The sequence below is a fragment of the Tamandua tetradactyla genome, chromosome 26 (assembly GCF_023851605.1).
Source record: "Tamandua tetradactyla isolate mTamTet1 chromosome 26, mTamTet1.pri, whole genome shotgun sequence".
NCBI classification, from domain to species: Eukaryota; Metazoa; Chordata; class Mammalia; order Pilosa; family Myrmecophagidae; genus Tamandua; species Tamandua tetradactyla.
In genome coordinates, this window is record NC_135352.1 from 45,932,810 (window position 1) to 45,953,542 (window position 20,733).

General features: G+C 45.6%; 1 protein-coding gene across 1 annotated transcript in view; it reads left to right on the top strand.

The window, feature by feature from the left end:
• SPOCK3 (SPARC (osteonectin), cwcv and kazal like domains proteoglycan 3) overlaps positions 1–20,733 on the top strand; it is a 398,330-nt gene that overhangs the window by 366,399 nt on the left and 11,198 nt on the right. The window contains exon 7 of the mRNA XM_077144397.1: positions 1,339–1,458. Within this exon, the coding sequence (XP_077000512.1) occupies positions 1,339–1,458 (120 nt within the window). The remainder of the gene's footprint in view (positions 1–1,338; positions 1,459–20,733) is intronic.

Below are 20,733 nucleotides of genomic sequence, written 5' to 3' on the forward strand. Positions count from 1 at the left end.
GCTCTGGTGGCTCCTGGGTCTCACTGCCTTCAGCTCTGGCTCCAGCGGCCTCCTCTCTGGGGTCTCTCAGGCTCCTCCAGAGCTTTCTGCCCCAGCCCTCTCTGGTGTTTCTCTCCGGGCTCTCTGGGCTTCTGTGGCCTTTTGTCTTCCTGAGGGACTGCCATGAGGGGTTAAGACCTGCCATGAAAGGGCTGGGTTACACCTCAACTGAAGCAGCCTGACCTAAAGCCCCACTGGTAGCAGGCCAGAGCCCACCATGCTGAATTAGGGTAACGTGGTCTGTCCTGGGGTACAGGACGCTTCAACCAGCACGGCTATCGTGAATAATACACCGGGGCACAAGTGTGTGCACAAGTCCGTGCTTTCAGCTGTTTAGGTCATATACCTGATATTATAATGCATATAATATATATTAAATGTAATGTAACCTACTCTATCATTTTTTAATTTATTTTTAATAAAGTGAGGAAGGAGAGTATTAGTAAGTGAAACTTATCAGTCGAGGAAATTATGCATTTGCAACACACAAGTCTTAAGTCTGTAAATTGGTTGTTTTTTATATTTTCAGAATGTTTTTGGCTCAAATTACTGAATTTGACTTGTTATATTTAGCATTAGTCAGACATATGCACACACACACGTCGGCAAATAAAATATTTTTTTTTTAAAAAAGAGGAATGTAAGTTCCAAATATCAAAACATGGTAAAAACTGATTTTTTACGTCATGAATATATTTTCTTAAATATTTTACAGTATTTCTTAAAATCAAATGATATAGCTCTTCCTTTTCTGTGTTTAACTAATATATGGGATTAAGCCAAATAGTAATATCGTATATTTGTATTGGAGCATTTCTACATGTATTGTGCATTCTAATACAGAATTTTAAAAAGAGCATACTGTTATAGATTTAGCCAATAATAAATGCAGAAGTACTCATTTTGGATTTTCAATCCTTTATTTCTCTATAGGATCCACCATATTACTGTGTCCAAAGTATATATTATTACTCAATACGTATGATGGGCTCTCAATCAAGTGTTGCATTCCAGTGAGAAATAGAAGTACAATTCTAATAATCATTAGATTGTAGATGATGATGATTACAGTGATGATGATTATATATATCATCACTGTTATGATGAGAACAGAGTTATCATCACCCGGCATGCCATTATACTTGGATCACCCTATTTTAAGTCTTAGGGTGCCGTAACAGTTATTCATCATTCTTTTCCTGCTCATTGTTACATTTCGGGCGTTGCACTCCCTGGTGAAGTGGCGCTGATTTGATGCTAAATCGCTGCCCCGGGTTTGTCTGTCTCCTTTGTCTGCAGCGTGCAGCGACCTGGAGTTCCGGGAAGTGGCCAGCAGCCTGCGGGGCTGGTTCAAGGCCCTCCACGAGCGCGGCAGCCAGACCAGGAAGACGAAGGCGTTCCTGCGGCCCGAGAGGAGCAGTAAGACCCCGTACCTAAGGCGCGCTAGTGCCTGCGATAGGAGACTGCGTCTGCAGCAGATCGTTTAGAATAAAATCACCGCTTCTAAGTGTGTGGTTTACGTAATGCCGAAAGCGTGACTCAAATACCCTTATTGGTTGCAACAGCATGCGTCCTAGTTTGCAAGGAAACGAAGCATTTGGGGCTACTTTAGAAAAGGAAATGTCACCCCAATTGGTATTTAGCATTTAGTTGAATCAAAATAGCAGGAATACTTTTCAGCTGTACTGATAGAAGTGGTCAAGAGTAAGAGAATGCAGGAAATAAAGGCACGAATTTTGGAGTACTTAGATCTTTAGAGAACACCACTGAACCCAAAATGTTAGCCTTCTCACAATTTTTTGAAGACACGTCTTTTCTGATCCAACCACAGTATGACTGTAAAAGGGATGAACAGACAAGAAAGAATATTTTCAATGGCATGCTGCAAATCAAGTTCAATGGCATGCTGCAAATCAAGTTCATATAACACAGAAGATGAGAGTAACATGATTCTTAAATGATTCTTTCATCATCTGTATTATTCCTCCTATTTGTTTTAATTCTTTAGAAATAGAAATGCAAATTAAATTAGGGCACTTCTTTTGAATAATTGTATGAAATCTTTCTTTTCCTTTATTTCCATTTGTGGGAACATATTCATTCTATACTTAAGGCACGTGAAGGGATGTTGAAGCATGTGCTGCAGTTTCGGGAGCTGTCGGTGGTCGAAGCCTTTGCTCTGAGATGCAAGAGGTCTTGCGGGCGCCCTGCACGGCCCCTCAGAGCTGCTGGTGGGAGCCCCGCGTGCTGACCCTACTGCTCCCGTGGGCGTGCCCGTGCATTCTCCCCCGCAGTCCTCGGCACTGCCGGCAGGAGCCCTGCGTGCTGACCCTACTGCTCCCGTGGGCGTGCCCGTGCATTCTCCCCCGCAGTCCTCAGCGCTGCCGGCGGGAGCCCCGCGTGCTGACCCTACTGCTCCCGTGGACGTGTCCGTGCATTCTCCCCCCCAGTCCTCGGCACTGCCGGCGGGAGCCCCACGTGCTGACCCTTACTGCTCCCGTGGGCGTATCCGTGCATTCTCCCCCGCAGTCCCTGAAGGGCAGCTGCTGACCAAGTCAGTGGTTGAGATCACACAGTCACTGTAATTTCTCCTGAAACAGTTCAGTCGTGTTCTTCTCGTCCAGGAATTGCATAAATCCCAAACTTTTCCAGTTATGAATCTCATTTAAGTTCATAAAGAGTTTTATAAGCAGGAATAATTAAGCCATCATACTTGAACACAAGGATAGTATTTGATAGGTGTGATGATTGTGAACAGACCCTATTTTTTTAAAGTATGTCAGAAAGAAATCTGTGTTTCCCTTTGCTGTGGGAGTCCTTAGGGTTTCTGCAGAATTATTGATCCCATTTTGAGCAGATATAAATCTTTCAGTGCCTCTCAGCCTGATCATGTTTAATAGAAATGATAAGTAAGTATATTTCCCACCAGATTGGGAAAGCACAGGTATCAGTGCTCTTTTCCAGACCCTTATGCTTAGATTTCAACCAGTTGCGGCAGCCACGTTTTTGTGTGTTTGTTCTTAGTTCACATCCACTCCCCCCCCTCCCAATCCTCGCCCTTGACCGTGTTTATTCCTGACCCTCCAGCTCTCGTCTGGGTTGGAGTTCAGGCTTAAGGTCCGTCCAGTACTTGTCCTGACCGTGCTGACTGCTGGCTCTCCCGGTCTCTCCCCTGAGCGGGAGCTCAGGCTGATGGCGTCTCCCAGATGTGTCCACGGGAAGCAGGACACTGTGCAGAGCTCTCAGCACAGTGCCGGGCAAATTATTCACCTTTATGAATATCATTTTCCTTTCTAACTTTTACTTGCAAGTAATATTGTGAGACTCTCTTATGAGTGGGTTAATTACATGAGGCACCTGGGAGTTTGAATAACTTTGGAGAGAAAAGGAGAAAGGGAGTCGTAGGGTCATTTATATTGCGTAAAGGATTCAGAGGCCAACAAGATCATTTCCAAAAGGAAGCTGTCTACAAAGAGATGAGACCACAGCAAATGTAAGAAATGGCTGGCTCCCCAGTTCTGCAGGTCTCTTCACCTCCGTTTGTGCTTCCCTGACTCCATCACATGCAGTGAGCAAACCAACCCGCCAGCAGCTCCCATAGATCTTGTTTATTATGTGTTTAGTCCTGAGAAAGGCATGTTGATGGTTCCATCAACGTTCTATTTAATCGGGCCCTCTAGCACTTTTAGTGATTTCTGTTTTATGTGTGATCTGTTTTCAGAATATATTGATTTATGTCTTTTCTATCCATTAATACATTTTGCTTCTTCATGCTGGTTTTTATTTATTTATTTTTTTGGTTATACTGTATCCTACTTAATGCTTTTTAGCATCAAGTGTTCCTTTTACATTTATCTCACAGTTTTTTTGCCACTCCCAATTTAAACTGTATTATGTTTGTTTCATATCCTTGGTCATATTTTATTCAATTTTTCTTTGTCACTTAGAATTAAGTATCTTTCCTTTTAAACACCCATTGTATGGTTTTAAATTTTATTTCAACATAATAATCTATGGCATTCAGTGAGACAATTCAATTCAGCCCATTCATGTTTAATATAACAGTAGATATACTTGATATTAAACATTAAATATTATTTCACATGTATAACTTCTTTTCTTTTCTTTTTCTTTTTTCCTTTAATTTGGCTATTCTCATCCTGTTTCTCATCATTCCAATTGATTTGGGTCTTATGCCTTAATTTTCCACTTCATTTGTTTTCTTTTCTTTGAGGACACAGCACAGTTCCTTTACTATTATTTGAAAACAGTATATGAAAGTAGTTCTTTCATGCAGACATACTTTTTTCACCAACCGAGGTGTTCTCTTCCCTTAGAACACTCACCTCCACCACCAAAAAATGAGATCTTTAGAACACTTTTATTTCTCCATTCCCTAAACTCTTACCTTTTCTCCCGCTGCACCTAGCTGACATTTAGGAAAACTTAATCTTTCTTCCCTCTGAGCTCATTTGTTCCAAATATTTTGACTGAACCTAAACTAATTTTACGATTTCCCTTTCAGAATGTCTCTTCTTCAAAGTTGAATATCTGTTATTTTTCACATCACCAAACAGTCTCTCCTTATGGATTTGGATTTAGCTCTGAATTATTTTATATAATTTATAATATACTGTGGGGTCCTGGGAACACAGGCTCAGGCGTATGTCCACCTTATTGTTTCACTGTGCAGAGGGCCCATGCAAGCAGGAGAGTGACCAGTGTCCTGGGAGAGGGGAGGATGCCCGTTCTGCCCGAGACCAGGTACTTGCACCTGCGGCCGGGCTGGGAGAGGTAGTCCAGGTACTGAGATTAAACAGTGTGCATCAGGCACGCCTGTGCAGTCTTCCTTTCCCCAAAGGGTGCCAGGGCTGTTTGTTCTCAGCTTAGGGTGTAAGGTAAGGTTGCCGGACTTCCTTAGACCTAGTGACGCTCCAAAACAGAAGTGCAATGTGACAGCCGCACACAAAAGCACAGAGGGGCAGGCCGGGCTGGAGAGGCCGCAGGTGTGTCCGGAACTCCCCCAGCAGTCCACCCTTGGCCTCTGGACCAGACCTGGCCCCTCCTCCCATCAGCTTCCACATGAGCCCTTCTTCCACCAGAGTCACGGACACAGAGATGGGTCGGACCTTCCAGCCGTGGTGATGCCGGGTCGGCAGAGGTCTGGAGCTCCCCCTCGCTCCAAGCATGTGGTCAGGCTTCCTAGAGGAACTGCGTCCATTCCCCCACCTTCCCGCCCCAGAGCCCCTGGGGAGGTCCAGTGGGATCTGCCTGGACACTCCGCAGCCAGCGGGCGCAGCAGGCTCCCGTTCCTCCTCCCCTGAGGTGTGGACCCCCGTGTAGCCAGAGGTGTCGGCAGCCGCGCACCCGCCCCCTCGCTGGGCTGGGGGCAAGTTCAAGCAGGGCTCTCCAAGCTCTCCGTTCGCTGGAGCCTCGTGGGCTCGGCTGAGCCTGAGGGACCCCTGCCGTGTCCCCAGCGGCACAGCCGTGGCAGGTGACAGATCGCACACCGTGGGTTCACTGGCGCCTACTCCCAGCCGGTCTGCCGAAAGAGGGGACGTCAGAACCATGGCCACCGCCAGGTAATTCACGACCTGCTCAGGACACTAAGCTGAGTGGAGCGGTCCAGGGAGAAGCCTCCGAGTGGTGAGGACCAGACCTGAAGGTGCAATGCCGCGTGGCTCCCCGGCGGCCTCTGCTAGGAACAGCACAGCCAGCAGGGTTTCCTTCCTCCACAGAGGAGGGTGACCCTCGGAGGGGCACAGCCCACCCCCACAGAGTCACTGGACCTCTCAGGGACACCAGCGTAAAGAGGAGTGGGCCGTGGGCCGGTTTCCTTAGAGCAGGAACCGCTGCATCCTGCCGGGTGGTCAGGACTGAGATGGCAGATCCGCTGACCTGCCCACGAGGGCCTTTGCCAGGTGGAAGAAGGCGTTTTCTTTCCAGGTTGTTCTGGGCCAAATCTGTACAAAACCTTATGGGGAAGCAGTGTCTAGTCCTGACGTGGTGGCCGTGCAGCCACGTCCCTTGCGAGACACTTTCTCTGCCTACTGGCGGAAATTTCTCTTTTCCCTCTAAGGCCACCTGTCTGTCTGCGTCCTGCCCTGTGATGTGATCCCGCCTCTTTCTCGCTGACCCGAGAGCCTTTCCCACACTCCCCAGGGGCCTGCGGGCACCAGGGTAGGCGTCTCCCACAAGTGCATGAGTCCGGCACAGTGGTCCAGCCCACTGGATCGTCACCCCAAGTGTGTTAGCACTTCTGGGCCCACCTCTGTCCCCCCTCACCTCTGCCTGGCACCCCTGACCTCCCACCATCCCGGGAATTGTGGGGGCATATAACGGGGTAAAAAGTGGGGTGATCCCCTGAGTGTGGGGGCAGAGGAGATTCCCAGGTCTTGTGTCCTTGGTGCCCCTTTCAGGGTCAGTCCTCGTCTTGATGGGGGTAAGGTGGACAGAAGCAAAGCCTGGCTTGCTCCCTGCCCTCCTCTTTATAGGACCTCCCTTCCTAGGAAGGGGGAAAAGACTGCAGTTCCCTTTGGGGAACTGCTGAATTTAGCTTCAAGGGCCCAGGTATAAAGGACAGTCCACCTACTGAGAGCGTTGTCAGGGTGTGGGTGCAGAGCTCCTTTCTCCAGTGGCTGTTCGGGTTTTCCATGATGCTTGTCAGGGTGGTGACATGGACAGTCCACCTAATTCTGTGTGTGGCCATCACTGGGCGGATCGTGCAGTGAGGTGGGGTTGTTGGTCAGTAGAGACAGCGTCTGGGTACACGAAGGGTGGCGATCCACTTTTCCGCCATACCCTCTGCAGGCCCTGAATCTGCAGGACAGACGCGAAAGGCAAGGCTGAGACCTGAATAGGTGTCACTGCAACCGGAGACTAGGACGTACCTTGGGATGCAGGAGAGGGCTGAGTCCACGTGCCAGGGCCAGCCCATGTGGACCCTCTGCAATACGTCCTCGATGTCATCTTTGGGTGCTGGCTTGTGGTTGGCATGTCTTGTATTGATAAACGGCAGGTTAGGGCTCTTTTCAAGGAAGAGCTGCTCCGTGTTCCTGGATGCTTAATGTCATGGTGTCAGGATTCCCGTGTCCAGTCTGGTGGTGGGTCCACCCAGTGGTGGAAGCGGCCATGAGAAATACAGCCATTTCCTGGACGACACCAAGGACAATTCACTGTCCTCACCCCCCAGGCAGGGCCCATCCCCTGCCTCTCCCATGAGGATCTCCAGCTCCACTGTGCAAATCACCCTTATCTGCTGGGTGATTCCCGTGATGTCCGCATGATGCTCCCCTTGCCATGCCCTGCAATAGAAACGACAGGACGGTGCCTTCTCACGATGCCACCTGCTCCAAAGGCTGCTTCCCCACACCAGGAACCTTGGATTCTCTGCTTGTGTTCCCTCCATGAAACTGAGCAGATGGCGAAGTGGTTAGCGAACATGGAGTGCTTGGGACTGAGTGTTCCAGGGCTGAGAGAACTGCTCCGAGTTCATCCCATTGGGCAGTTTTTCTAGGGCCGCAGGTGGGGTACAGTCTGCCTGAGACAAGGGGAGCAGTAATTGCTGCCCAGCGGACACCACATGGCTGCAGCGTGGCTGGTCCATCAGGGAAGCAGTGCTGAACCTCTAGCAGGACATGCTTGAGTCATGGTCCCTAAGCTCCGATGCAGGGAAGGAAGGACGGACCCTCAACTAGTGTCACAGCAGGGTCAGCATCGAGGGGTCACTTGGCACACCCACCCTGCAAGCACATCACTCCCAGGAATCCAGACTCACACAATCCTGAATTTACTCTTTTTCCACTGGGTGGGGTTTGCTGCTGGCCACTGCCTGGGTGGGCGTTGAGGACATGATGGGGATTTCTGGTCTCGGGATGACCTCTAGCTCCCAGTGACCCTTTCTATTTCTGCCAAAGCCCAAGAGCATGCCACATGTTGCCTGTCAAAGGGGAGTACCGCAGGGCCATGTCTTCAAATTTCTAGGTCCAAAAACCCAGGGTCCTGTTGCGTCCTGCTCCTCTCAGAGGGGTCAGTCAGCATCGGCTGGGCGGTGGATGCCTGGGATTGGATGAAGAGCCAGGCTTTAAAGGTCCTTGAGGCAGGGGGCTGGAAGAACTGCTTTTACATTTTGCAGCGTCTGCACCTTCTCCGCCCTCCAGGGGAAAGTACCTGCTTCCCATGTCACCTGATATAGGGGTGCCAGGAGAATACAGAGGTGAGGGATAAGCTGGCACCCATATGCGAGTCAGCCAAGGAGCCTAAGAGAGGAGTCCTCACCATGGGGAAGGAGCCCAGCGCAGGGACCTCCGGGGGAAGGAGCCCAGCGCAGGGACCCCCGGGGAAGGAGCCCAGCGCAGGGACCCCCGGGGAAGGAGCCCAGCGCAGGGACCCCCGGGGAAGGAGCCCAGCGCAGGGGCCTCCGGGGGAAGGAGCCCAGCGCAGGGGCCTCCGGGGGAAGGAGCCCAGCGCAGGGGCCTCCGGGGGAAGGAGCCCAGCGCAGGGGCCTCCGGGGGAAGGAGCCCAGCGCAGGGGCCTCCGGGGGAAGGAGCCCAGCGCAGGGGCCTCCGGGGGAAGGAGCCCAGCGCAGGGGCCTCCGGGGGAAGGAGCCCAGCGCAGGGGCCTCCGGGGGAAGGAGCCCAGCGCAGGGGCCTCCGGGGGAAGGAGCCCAGCGCAGGGGCCTCCGGGGGAAGGAGCCCAGCGCAGGGGCCTCCGGGGGAAGGAGCCCAGCGCAGGGGCCTCCGGGGGAAGGAGCCCAGCGCAGGGGCCTCCGGGGGAAGGAGCCCAGCGCAGGGGCCTCCGGGGGAAGGAGCCCAGCGGAGGGACCCCCGGGGAAGGAGCCCAGCGCAGGGACCCCTGCACCCAGCCGGGCGGGTGTCATGAACCTGCTCAGCTGTGTTTCCCAGGACAGCCTGGGATTGGCTAGCCAGGCCATTGCCCCTGCAGGAGGCCCTTTCTAACAGAACCGTGAGTGTCCCGCAGTGAAGTAGGGGTTTGCTGAGGGCTCAGTCCTTCCGGTGGGTTGGGACAGCCACGCACCAACATGCACCTCCCTGTGTGACCGCGGCCGCCCCGGCCCAGCTGGGGCTCAGGGGAGGTCACCGAGTCCCCAAAGGAGCCGGTCAAATGGAGGCTGCGGCTGCAGCGCCTGCCGCCCCTCCCGCCCCCCACCCCTTCCTCTTTTAGCTCTGACTGAGGAGGCGTTTGCTGGGGATGGCGCTGGACACCTGCATGGCCCTCCCTGTGATGTCGGGACATCACAGGAGGAGGCGCTCTCCAGGCTCTGCCCACACCTGCCTTTCACATCCCCCGTCCTCTACTCTGCAAAGCCTCCCACCTCGCTTTCACCTCCATGCCCCCATCTTCAGTTCTCATAGCACCTGCCTAGTGTCCAGCCTCGAGGTCAGTCTGGGTGGGCTGAGTGTGGACACGCCTCGTCCTGCGTGAGCACAGGTATGAGGCCATGACCCAGGGAAGGGGTCCTGGGTGGGGGAGCCCCAACCTCGCTGGCCTCAGCATGGAAGCAGCTCCCCGCTCTCTGCCATGCATGGACATGTCCTCAGAGCCCCATTTATCACGCCCCTCCCCAGAGTGGAGGCAGCAGGCCCCATGTCCAGCTGGTCATCGCTTCTCAGCACCTCTAGTGGCCTGGATGGCAGACTGACCCCTCAGTGGAGCCAGGGGTTCTCTTTCCCCCAAAGCCATGAGCTCTGGGTGGCCAAGACGCTCCTGAATAAAAGGGACGCAAGATCAATGGAAAGAATGGCCCCAGATCAAGCCGCCCTGTCCTTCCCTGGGCGCCTGGCTCGCTGCCAGAGCTCTGTGAAGTGAGTAGCTCTAGTGCGGTGTGGGTGCACAGACCAGGGACAGACACGGTCAGCAGGTGACCTCTTAGTACTCACAGGGCTTGGACGGTGAAGACGGAAGGGGCAGATGTGCCATCAGAGCTGGTCTCGGGAGGTCAAATGCTTGGGTCTGGTATCTGCATGGCAGCTCTGCCTGCCTCGCATCGCTGTGGGGGAGGAGAGACCCCTGCCCTGCATGCCCGGAGAGTGCGCGTTTATATCCTGGGAGCTAAAGGCAGGTCAGCTCTGTGCACAGGTCCCTCCCTTATGAGCAGTGCTGCGTGTTTCTGGTTTGGGGTTCAAGGTGCATCAGACCCTTCCGTTAGATACAGCATCTCTCCCGGGCTGTGAAGGAAACACTGAATAACCTGTGGACAAAGGAAAGGCGTGAGCAGACCAGGACTGGAGGGAGGGAAGGCTGCTGAGTGTGCCCAAGACTCTCCCGGGATATTTATCATTGATGTACGTGTCAGGACCTACAGTATACATAATTGACATATGCCAGTGTGTCAATCTACCAGTAATTCATCTCCCATATTACGTGTGTCTTTAGTTCATTGGATACCTTTTCTCAAGTATTTTCGTTAAACCATGTGTCACTCAGGAATGCATATGAGACTCCTTTTATTTTTTCACCTTGGAAAACGCTTTTGCTCCTTTAGGGACTTGGTGACTGCACAGCTACAGCAGGGTCACATTCAGATGTAAAGTTCCCGACAGGAGCCACCAAGCTCTACCTGTCTCACAGGAAAAGGGACTCGGTTGACTCATCGTGCCCACCTTTGCACAGCCTCTTCGGTTTTGACACGTTTCTCTCCCTTGCTTGTCTAGACCACTAACTTGGTAAGCAGCAGAGCAGTCAGCACCTACAGTTCATCCGTGGGATTGTTTAGAAGGGAAATTATATTGTTCAGCTCAGGAAAGTACTTTGTACCCCTTTATGGGTGTGTTGTTAGATGTCCTTGCCCTGTGTGAGTGAATGTCGCATTCCTTCTTTTATCGCTCGGGTCGTAACTGTACCGCGTGTCTCGGGCCGCTCATCCTTCGCTGGGGTGTTTTCCTTTGGCTGCTCAGGGGGCTCCCTCTGCCCAGCCCATCCCTGGGGGTGGGACGCGGTCTGACTTAGCTGCCTCTGCCTTACCCCATCGCAAGGCCGCAGCTCCTCCCTGGCCCTTGGGGGACGCTTCCTTCTCCCTGTGTCCCTTAGACGGCCCTGGCTCCTTCACTCGCCTCGAGGGGTGGGGGCACTGGATCGATAGTGACCCCCACCGGGGTCTGCAGGGCCAGGGACTCGGGGTCTTTACAGGGTCTTTCACCCATCCATGCCCTCGTCCACCCCTGGGGCCCCCAGCCCGTGAGGAGAGAAAGCTCCCTGCCAACTCGTCCCCATCTCTCCCTGAGCTCCAGGTCCACGGTCCCTGGACAGGGGATGGCCGTAGCCTAGCCAGCATCCCGGACAGTGAGGTCGCTGCATTTCGAGTAGCCGGACACCTTCCTTAGGCTTAATCCACAAATCTCAAGTTCAGTGTAGAAAACGTACCAGCAGAGCTGAAGCACAGTGTGGAGAATAGTGTTTTCTCTCTATTTTTGTGGTTGTGCAAATAAGAGTGTCTAAACCCAATAGCTATTTCTTTCAATATTTACTATTATTGATATTACACTTGAAGTAGGTCTGTTTGGATGGATCTGTATCATCAATGACGTTTAAGTTGTTAATATAATTATAACAATGGTCCATTGCTACTTTTCTATCTGGAAACATCAGAAAGCTTGCTTTGTTTAATAAAAGATTATTTGAGAATTGAGTACATAGTTCCTAGCAAAATGATTTTCAAAACTTATGCCCAGGGAGGCCACAGTGGCTCAGCAGGCGTAGTTCTCGCCTGCCATGCAGCAGACCCGGGCTCAATTTTAACTTTATAGATTAAGAAATGGGTGAATGACTCTAAGAGTTTAATCTGAGCTGGCACGGAACTGGTTGGGGTGAAGATACCGCATGGAGAATGGATGCTAGAACAAGACTTTTTGTCAGTTCTTCGGATCCTTAAATAATCTAAAAATTCAGCATTCTCTTGAACAGAGCTGTAGATACAACGTGTTTCCCAGCACAGCAGATGAAACATTAAAGCTCGTGGGGATGTCCAGACAAGCCAGCTCTTACGTTAGCCAGAAGGGCCACCCCCATGCCAAATTGGTGAGCACACACACACATGTTAGGTTGGACTGGATGAGATTAAAAATTTTGGAACTACAAAAAAATAATTTCTTAAGGTGCAGCCTAATAAAAATAAATGAAAATTCACTTTACTTTGCGTATGTAAGTGAGTTCATGGTACTTTTACTTTAATTGTCCAATGCCTTTATTTCCCTGAGTAAAGCCCAGCTCTTTTACATATTCATTTAATTTTCTTGCAGTGTTATAATGAGTAAAAATACAAGTATAGCCATAGCATCCATTTTTCTTTATCCTAATCTCATGACCCAATATAGCGATATCCTCTTTTGCATTTTTATATTACCTGCATAGTTACTCATGGCACTAAAGCTGAAGGCTACATGGGCAATATGTTCTCTAACTTTATTTTCTTTTTTCCATTTAAAAGTAAGTTTGCTAAAAAATATTAATACCAATTACACTGGTCCTGCTGCCTGCTCTCTAGGTTCTAGGCACATTACAGGACTTTTTCATTAATATAATACCTCATAGTATAGACACTTGCTTCACATTTGTGTATTTTTGTCCAGAAAATCAGCACCCAGAGATGTGCGTGGCTCATTCTGTGTGTATGGCTCCCGTACAGCTCTGCTTTGCTTCAGAGCATCAGTACATGGTATAAAAATGTCACTCGCTTATTTTCTATCTTTTCCTAATAAAATATAGGTCTACAAGGCTGGGATTTTCCAAAGTGGAATCCCCTTCTGCTAGAGTAGACTCTAGCACATAATGAGCTTTAATAACAATTATTTAATGAATAAGTTAACAAATGTAATCATAAATTATTTTTTGACATTGTCCCGGTCTCAAAAGAGTGATAATGTAGCCTAGAGCTGCTTTCCCATAATTGCTGTGTCACGTGCATATTCTGAGAGGGTCAACGCTCACAGCAGGCAGGGTTGGAATAGACAAGCCGAGACTTGCTGAGACTGGGAAGGTAAGATGCTGCCCTTCATTTCACAGGACAGTGGACTCTGGAAGTGGAACACAGCTCTATAAGGAAATGGGGCAGGGCTAGCCTCAAATATGGCTATCAAATTAGTATCACTATATAGTGTTTTATATTAGTTAAGGGTCTATTTATTCTGCCTGAAGTATTTTAAGATATGGTGAAATTTTTTTTTCACCAGACAATGGGAGAAAATATTTGTAAACCAATATATTAGATAAAGGCTTAATAATAATATATAAAGGCATCCTTCAACTCAGCACTGAAAAACAAAATAACCTAATTTAAAAAATGGTCAAAAGACTTGAATGGATATTTCTTCAAAGAAGATATACAAATGGCCAAAAAAAAGCACATGGAAAGATGTTTGACATTATTAGCCATCAGGGAAATACAACTGAAAACCACAACAGGATACCATTTCACACTCACTGGAATGGCTACTATAAAAAAATAATGGAAATTTGCTAGGGTTGGAGAGGATGTGGAGAAATAGGAGCATTCATTCATGGCTCTTAGGAATGTGAAATTGTGTGGGTGTCACAGAAGATTGCTTGGCAGTCCTCAGGAAGCTAAGTATAGAATAATCATACGACTTGGAAAGAATATGCCTGTGTTTATACCCAAAAGAATTGAAAGCAGGGACGTGAACAGATTATCTGCACGCCGATGTTCATAGTGGCATTATTCACGATTGCCAAAAGACAGAAGCAACTGAAGTGCCCATCAATCCAATGAATGCATGAACAAACTGTGGTGTACCTGTACAGTGGGGTTTTATTCAGCTGTCAAAGGAACCTGATAACTTGGATATATCTTGAAGGCATCATGTTTGATGAAATAAGTCAGACACAGAAGGACAAATATTATATGATCTCAGTGACTTGACACAATTAGAATAAGCAAACCCTTAGAGTCTGATTCCAGAATGTGGGTTACAGGGAATGGGGTGAGACTAGGGAACTAGGAGGGTTTCAAATGTAAGTGTTTCTATTTGGAGCAATGGATATGTTGTGGTAATGGGTGGTGATGATTGCACATTATTGTGTACAGATTTAACAGCACTGAAATTATGTCTGACTGTAGTTCAAAGGGGAAATGTTTGGTTGTATTTTTGGTACTAGCATACTTATTTTGAGCTCCATGGAACTGCACAACACAAGCAGTGAACTCCAAGTTAAACGTGGATTATAGTTGATACTGCAATTACAAATGTGCTTTCAATTGTAGCAAATGTACCACATCAATGCAAGTGATTAATAGGGTGGCATATGGGAATCCTGTGTTTTTTCCATGATTATTCTCTAAACTCACACCTTCTCTAACAATAATAAAAAAAACGGTATGGTGAATTATTTTCTGGTTGTTATTGTAGTAGTTCTTACTATCAAACACAATAGGAAACTAGCCTGACTTTTTAATCAACCAAATTTCATCACAGCAATTACATAAATAATTGTGTAGCTATTACCCAAGAAGAAGTGTTTATTTATTTGAAAGTTGGATAGTATAAAATCTTCATAGTTGAATGATTTCAGTTGACAAAAAAAATCTCAAAAACATTACAGCTTTTTTATGAAATTAAGCAACCTGGAAAGTTCACCATTATTATTATTTTTTTTATTAGAGATGTTTCAGATTTACAGAAAAATGATGCATAAAATACAGAGTTCCCATATTGCAGTAGTATGGAATGTTTGTTACAATTCATGAAAGGACATTTTTATAACAGCAGTATTAAATACGGTCCATTGTTTACAATAGGATTTGCTCTTGTACAGTACTATGGTTCAGTTTTTAAAAAAATTTTACTCAAATATCATTTATACAACCTAAAAGTTTCCTTTCAACCGCATTCACATCTATAATTCAGTAGTGTTAGTTACTTAGTCACAAAGTTGTGCTACCGTCACCACCGTTCTTTACCAAAAATTGATGATCGACCCATGCAGAAACTTTGCACAATTGAAGCATTAACCCCTCATTTTCTGCCCCACCCCCTGCCCCCCGGGAAACTGCAGTCTGGATTCTGACCCTGTGAGTTTTCTCATTCAGATTATTTTCTATCCACGCGGTCATACGATATTTGGCTTCTTTCACTCAACAATGATGTCCTCAAGTTTCATCCATGTTGTTGCAAGTGTCAGAGCTTCATTCCCTTTTATGGCTGAGTGATACTCCATCGATACCGAAAGATTGGAAAGTAATGAACTGGAACAGGTGTTTTCACACCGATGTCCATCCCGCCATCATTCACCACTGCCGCCCGATGGAAGCAACCCACGTATCCATCTACTCATGACTGGATGAATCAAATAGACTATAACCGCTATTTTTAACACTTTAAGACTTTTTTATACTTTTTATTTAAAAATCAGTCTTCTTTAGTATAATTTGCTTGGTTCAGGGTACAGTATTTTAGACCATTCACTGACAAACAAAGGAATGACCATAGAAAATCAATACAGATAGTTTTGTTATGTGAAGGGAATTTCAGGAATAGGAATTAATTACCCTCTCATCCTATTTTTGTTATTCTTGCATGGAGATACTTATCTGAGGCTGCCTTTCAATAAGTATATGTTGCATCTATTAGAGTGCACACATCTAGACTTTTTGTTCCATTATTTTAATCTCCACTACTGATTAAAGAGCAGAAACACTGCACAAAGCCTTGTTATCTTTATAGAGAAATGGATAGATGGCAGACTAGGTAGATAGATGGATGGATAAATGGACAGATGGATAGATAAATAGATGATAGATGGATAGATGGTAGATATTTTTCTTTGAAAGTGATCTTGTATTAATTTTCCTTTTTTCAAGTTGGAAAGCATTTAGACATTACAACTACATGCAAAATCATCGGATTAACAGTCTAAGATTAAGATGTTTTATTTCTGCCTTTCCTACAAACCAAAGAATCTCCTCATCAGAGAAAATCACAGAATTACTTAACCCCCAGGGTAAATGAATTCATCCCAGTTCCTTACCAACACATCACTCTGTTTATATCATGCTGTCTTCACATTGAGAAGGAGATTGAATTTGTTATCAGATGACTTAAAAACAATGCCCATTTTAATGCAATTAGGAACCTCCTAAGTGTGGCAGAGAATTTAGTCTTTTGAAAACAAAAATTTTAAGACATGTAGGAAAATCCCTGTTCTTATTCCAAGTAATGAAATGGAAGATCCAGATATTGCTTACTTTGTTTCTTCTAATTATTGAGACATCTGGCTGCTTCTTTTAATGGATAGATGCTAGAACTCCCTCTATAATAAAATTTAGCTGTAAACTTTAGCATTGTGATTTTTAAAAATATTTGAATGCATAATTTAGTAGAAATTATATATTTCATATTTAGCTAAATTAATTTTGTATTTTGCAAATTACAATTATAATTGTAGAACAAAGATACCACGTGGATGGTCAATTATAATAAAATTGCTTGGGTGCATTGTTGAGCCCTGGGAAATTATCCAATCTATCAGGCAACAAATGTTTGGGTAGCCCCTGGTCTGTAAGAGCTGTGATGTTCCACATAGAGGGGGCGGCCAGCAGTGGCAATTCTGGAATCATGAACAAGTAGGTTCCTTCTCATAGGGTGAATAGAATATTGTTATTTTTGTTACATTTGATGTTTTAAACAAAATTCATACCTTAATTTCCAAATATAACCATGAAGGGCATTTGGAGGACATTTAAATAACAATATGAGTTATTAGAACCTTGGTAAAAAAATGAAACAATCCCCACACACATAACAGAACACAGCAACAGTCAGGTTAGAAAAAGACTTCAGTGCAGGAAAAAAATAACAGATAACAGAAAATTTAACACTTCTCAAAGAATCTACATGAGACCTATCGTAGAATATATATTTAGTCTGTTACTGCATAAGCATTATCCCCAGTTGAATTTTACCCAGTACCAGTGCAAGGATATATAAAAGGCTTGAATGTTTGAGTAATACGTGTCTCAAAGCATCAAGAAGTAATAGTTAAATAGAAAGTAAAAATGTATAAGTGAAGAGCAAATAAAAAAACTAATGTGGGAACAAATGATTCTGTACACTCAACAGCTCTCACACCATATGCCAGTCAATAAAAAGCAGTTGTTTTTATGATACTGTTGAAACATTACTATTAAATTATTTCAACATGTCACAGTTAAGAAATGGCTATGTGTAGTATTTTTTCTGTTTTTTTTTTTTATATTTCATATTTAGTTACACAGGTGATACATGTTTATTTTAACAAATAACCATGAGGGAAGTTTGCAGTATTTAGTCATGCGTCCTCAAGTTTAGAAAACACTGATATTATTCAAAAAAGAGAAGGCGTTATGAATGTACTCATTACTAAATAAATAAAAGGGAGAAATGTCACTAAGCTGTATGAGTCTTAGAATAGAAGGAAGGGCATCCACATGCCTGTAAATGTCAAGTCGGGGAAATTTGCTCCTCAGATCAGTCAAATTGTTGGCAATGGTGATTGGAAAGAGAATCTGGTCAAAGTTTATTCTTGAGAGTAACTTGCAAGTGACAGATAAATTAAATCCATTGAACTACAGCTTTTGTGAGCTGTTCTCAGTGAAAAGCTTGGAAAATTCATAGTCTCAAGTTGATTTTTAAAGTATAGTTTGGCAGGAAATTTACTTAATTGTATGGTTTCTGTTTCACAAAGAGACTGACTCAGTAATAGCTTTCAAAGAGACATGGAATCTGGTCAACCATAGTTTGCATTATAAGAAGACTGAAAACTTTGTCAATTAATCAGAAATTTATTTCCCAAATAAGTCTAACATTGCTTTCATCTTTAAATTGCCACAGATGCCATACATGCAGTTTACTTCTACTGTTTATAGAGATAGTTTGATTATTACATGACTTCAGACGCATATGAAATAAAATTGGTGATTATATGTCATTGTCCTAGAACTGTCAAATTTACCAAATATTAACTGTTGTCCCCAAATTTAAGACAAAACAAGGAATAACATCATTTTCCAAATAGATTTCATTTTATATTTTAGCATGCACGAAACCCTATTTGAAAAGTGTACATTTCATTGAGGATCTCGAAGTCGTTTTATTTATTCATCATCCTGAAGACCACTGAACCTCAGTATTTGTGTATAAGGAAATTGCTCAAATAACAAAACCATACTTACTGTATTTTTTTTCTTGAGCAAACAGTGATCACTTTCAAAAATCCCTACATTACCCAGATGTTGACATTGAAGCCTGAAAATGTCAAATAACTTAACCAAGGTGTGGCAGTGGCAGAAGACTTGAATGCAGGTCAGATAGTTCGACATTTTTTTCTAAAACACTATTACATCAGATTCTATCTTTTATCGTTCTTTGGGCTGCTACTCTATAAGAATTTCATTTATTTTTAACGTGAGAGTTAAACACCTCCTTCTGTGTCTAAAGATTATCTATCTGTACATTTCATATTTTCAGAAGTATTTTGTGATGATATCTGGACTGTGGAGTAAACTCTCCTCATATTATAGCAGCACTGGTTCGATCCTCAGCCTATATGCCCCAAAAAACAAACAAGCACCAATGCACACATTGAACAAAATGTGCTGTGATAACTGGATATTCACAAGGAAAAGGGTGAAATGTGGCCCGCACTGCATAGCATTAAAAAAAAAAAAAGATCAACAAAATCATCCGAAGGCTGAGGACAGCTCTCTTTCACACCAGGTTAATGAACACTATAAATACGTGGAAGAGTGCGTTGATACTGACAAGGGTGCGAACATGGCACGTTGCAAAAGCTGGGAGGAAACGTTTCTTTTAAACTTCTATTTTAAGGACTGACATTTGGTCAAGCAACTAAAGCAAGATACCAGCAATCTTTCACCTGGGCTCCTCCAGGGACCTCTACTGTGCTCCCTGCTTCCACTTGCACCTGTATAATCCAAAAGGCAAAATGTGGTTTCTGCTTAAAACATAGATCAGAGCATGCCACTCCCTGCTTTTTAACACCTCTATGCATCTTCATTGCACTTAAATGCAATTCCGAGTATGCTTGCTGGCATCTGACACCGGGGCATCCCCAAGCTGCTTTACAACCCTCATCTCCAGACAGCGTACCCCGGCCGGTGGACCCCGAGAGTTAGCTTCTACCCGCTTCCCCTGAACTGTCCCTCTGCACCACAAACCCTGCGGCCTCCTCTCTCATCTCCTTGAATTGCCGTCATCGAGACAACCTTGAGGTCTCCAAGGGACCCCACTCCACCTTGTCCTCCTCACCACAGGGCTGTGCTTCCAAAGATCTCTCCCCACAGCTGCTTTCCCACCTCCAGAGTTGGCAGACAAGTTAGGCTTAGCAGATTTCCGCCTGGAAATTGGATGTCCACCTTCCGTCCCGTCTTCTAGACTTGGGGACACATTCCCAAGATTGTCCCGGGGCCCTGAGAGCTAGTCCTGGGAGAGACAAGCTGAGCTCCTCACTCTCAGTACGGAAGCAAAGGTCAGTGGAACGGTTGCGCTTCCCCATGGCTCCAGGCGTGAGATTGGGGTGAAGGCGCCATGCAAATCACCCGGGAATCACTAACCACGATCCTCGCAGCTCCGAGTGTGCCGCACTAAAAGAGCTCCAAGAGAGGGGGTCTTATCAGCTTTTTTCAACCTCATATCCCAAGAGCCCACACCAACATCAGGAAAGTAAATGGGGAATGATATGCAATTCACATTTGCTGTTTGTCTATTTGTTTCATTGGAATAGCCTGTTTGATTTTACTAACAATTTTGCAAAGAAAATGCAAGCAATAATGAAAAATCAGTATATTTCCCTCTCTATACTTTTATAAAAATGCCTCAAATGCCTCATTACTTCTGTTTCCCCATTGCTTACTCCAGGGGTGCATACATAGAAAATAATAAATAGGTTCTGAATAAATGGATTAAAAATTCCAAAAAAGCTGGTGAAAGTATTAATTTCTCAAGTCCAAACATCCCCTGGCATCTAACCCTACTTAATTTTTAATCCTAAATGTCCATATCTTTACTTGAAATTATTCTTCATCTCAAAGTATAGCAAGCAAAAATTGTCAAAATAGGTCTCATACAACAAATAAAAATTAGCTACTACATCTGAGATAGAATTCCACTTATACGTGGTTAAACTATTCTTCAAATCCTGCTGTAGAAGATTAAATCCTTTTGATATTTGGTTTTCAGAAAGTTCCCAAATACCTCCTCTCTTCCATGCCTGTTAACTAAGTTATTACTTTATTTTCACTTTCAATGACTAGAAAATAGCAAAGAAACTAAAATCGTACGAGCTAGCTTGAACCTGAGAAATAAGTATTGTCGAAAGTAAGTGATTATTTAACGGTATGTAGTTCAGAATACCGGCAGGGCATCTGATGCCGAACCGTGTGAGGCCCCGGCTGTGTCCCTGCGGGGTGTAGCCAGGACACAAACCCCGCTGGGTCAGCTCAGTGCCCGTCCCCGCCGACGCCCCGCTGCCTCACAGGACGACAGCGTATTTGTCATCGTGAAACTTGTCTTGGAGGAGGCAGAAAACAGAGCAGCTGCCTAAACTTCATTGCTCTTCTTTGGATGTGAAATACCGCAGTCTGCCACAGTTCCGTAAAGATGAAGAACGTTCTTGAAGTTGTGTGCTTATTATGTTTTTGTTAAAGTGGCGTTTTCATTTCCTTGA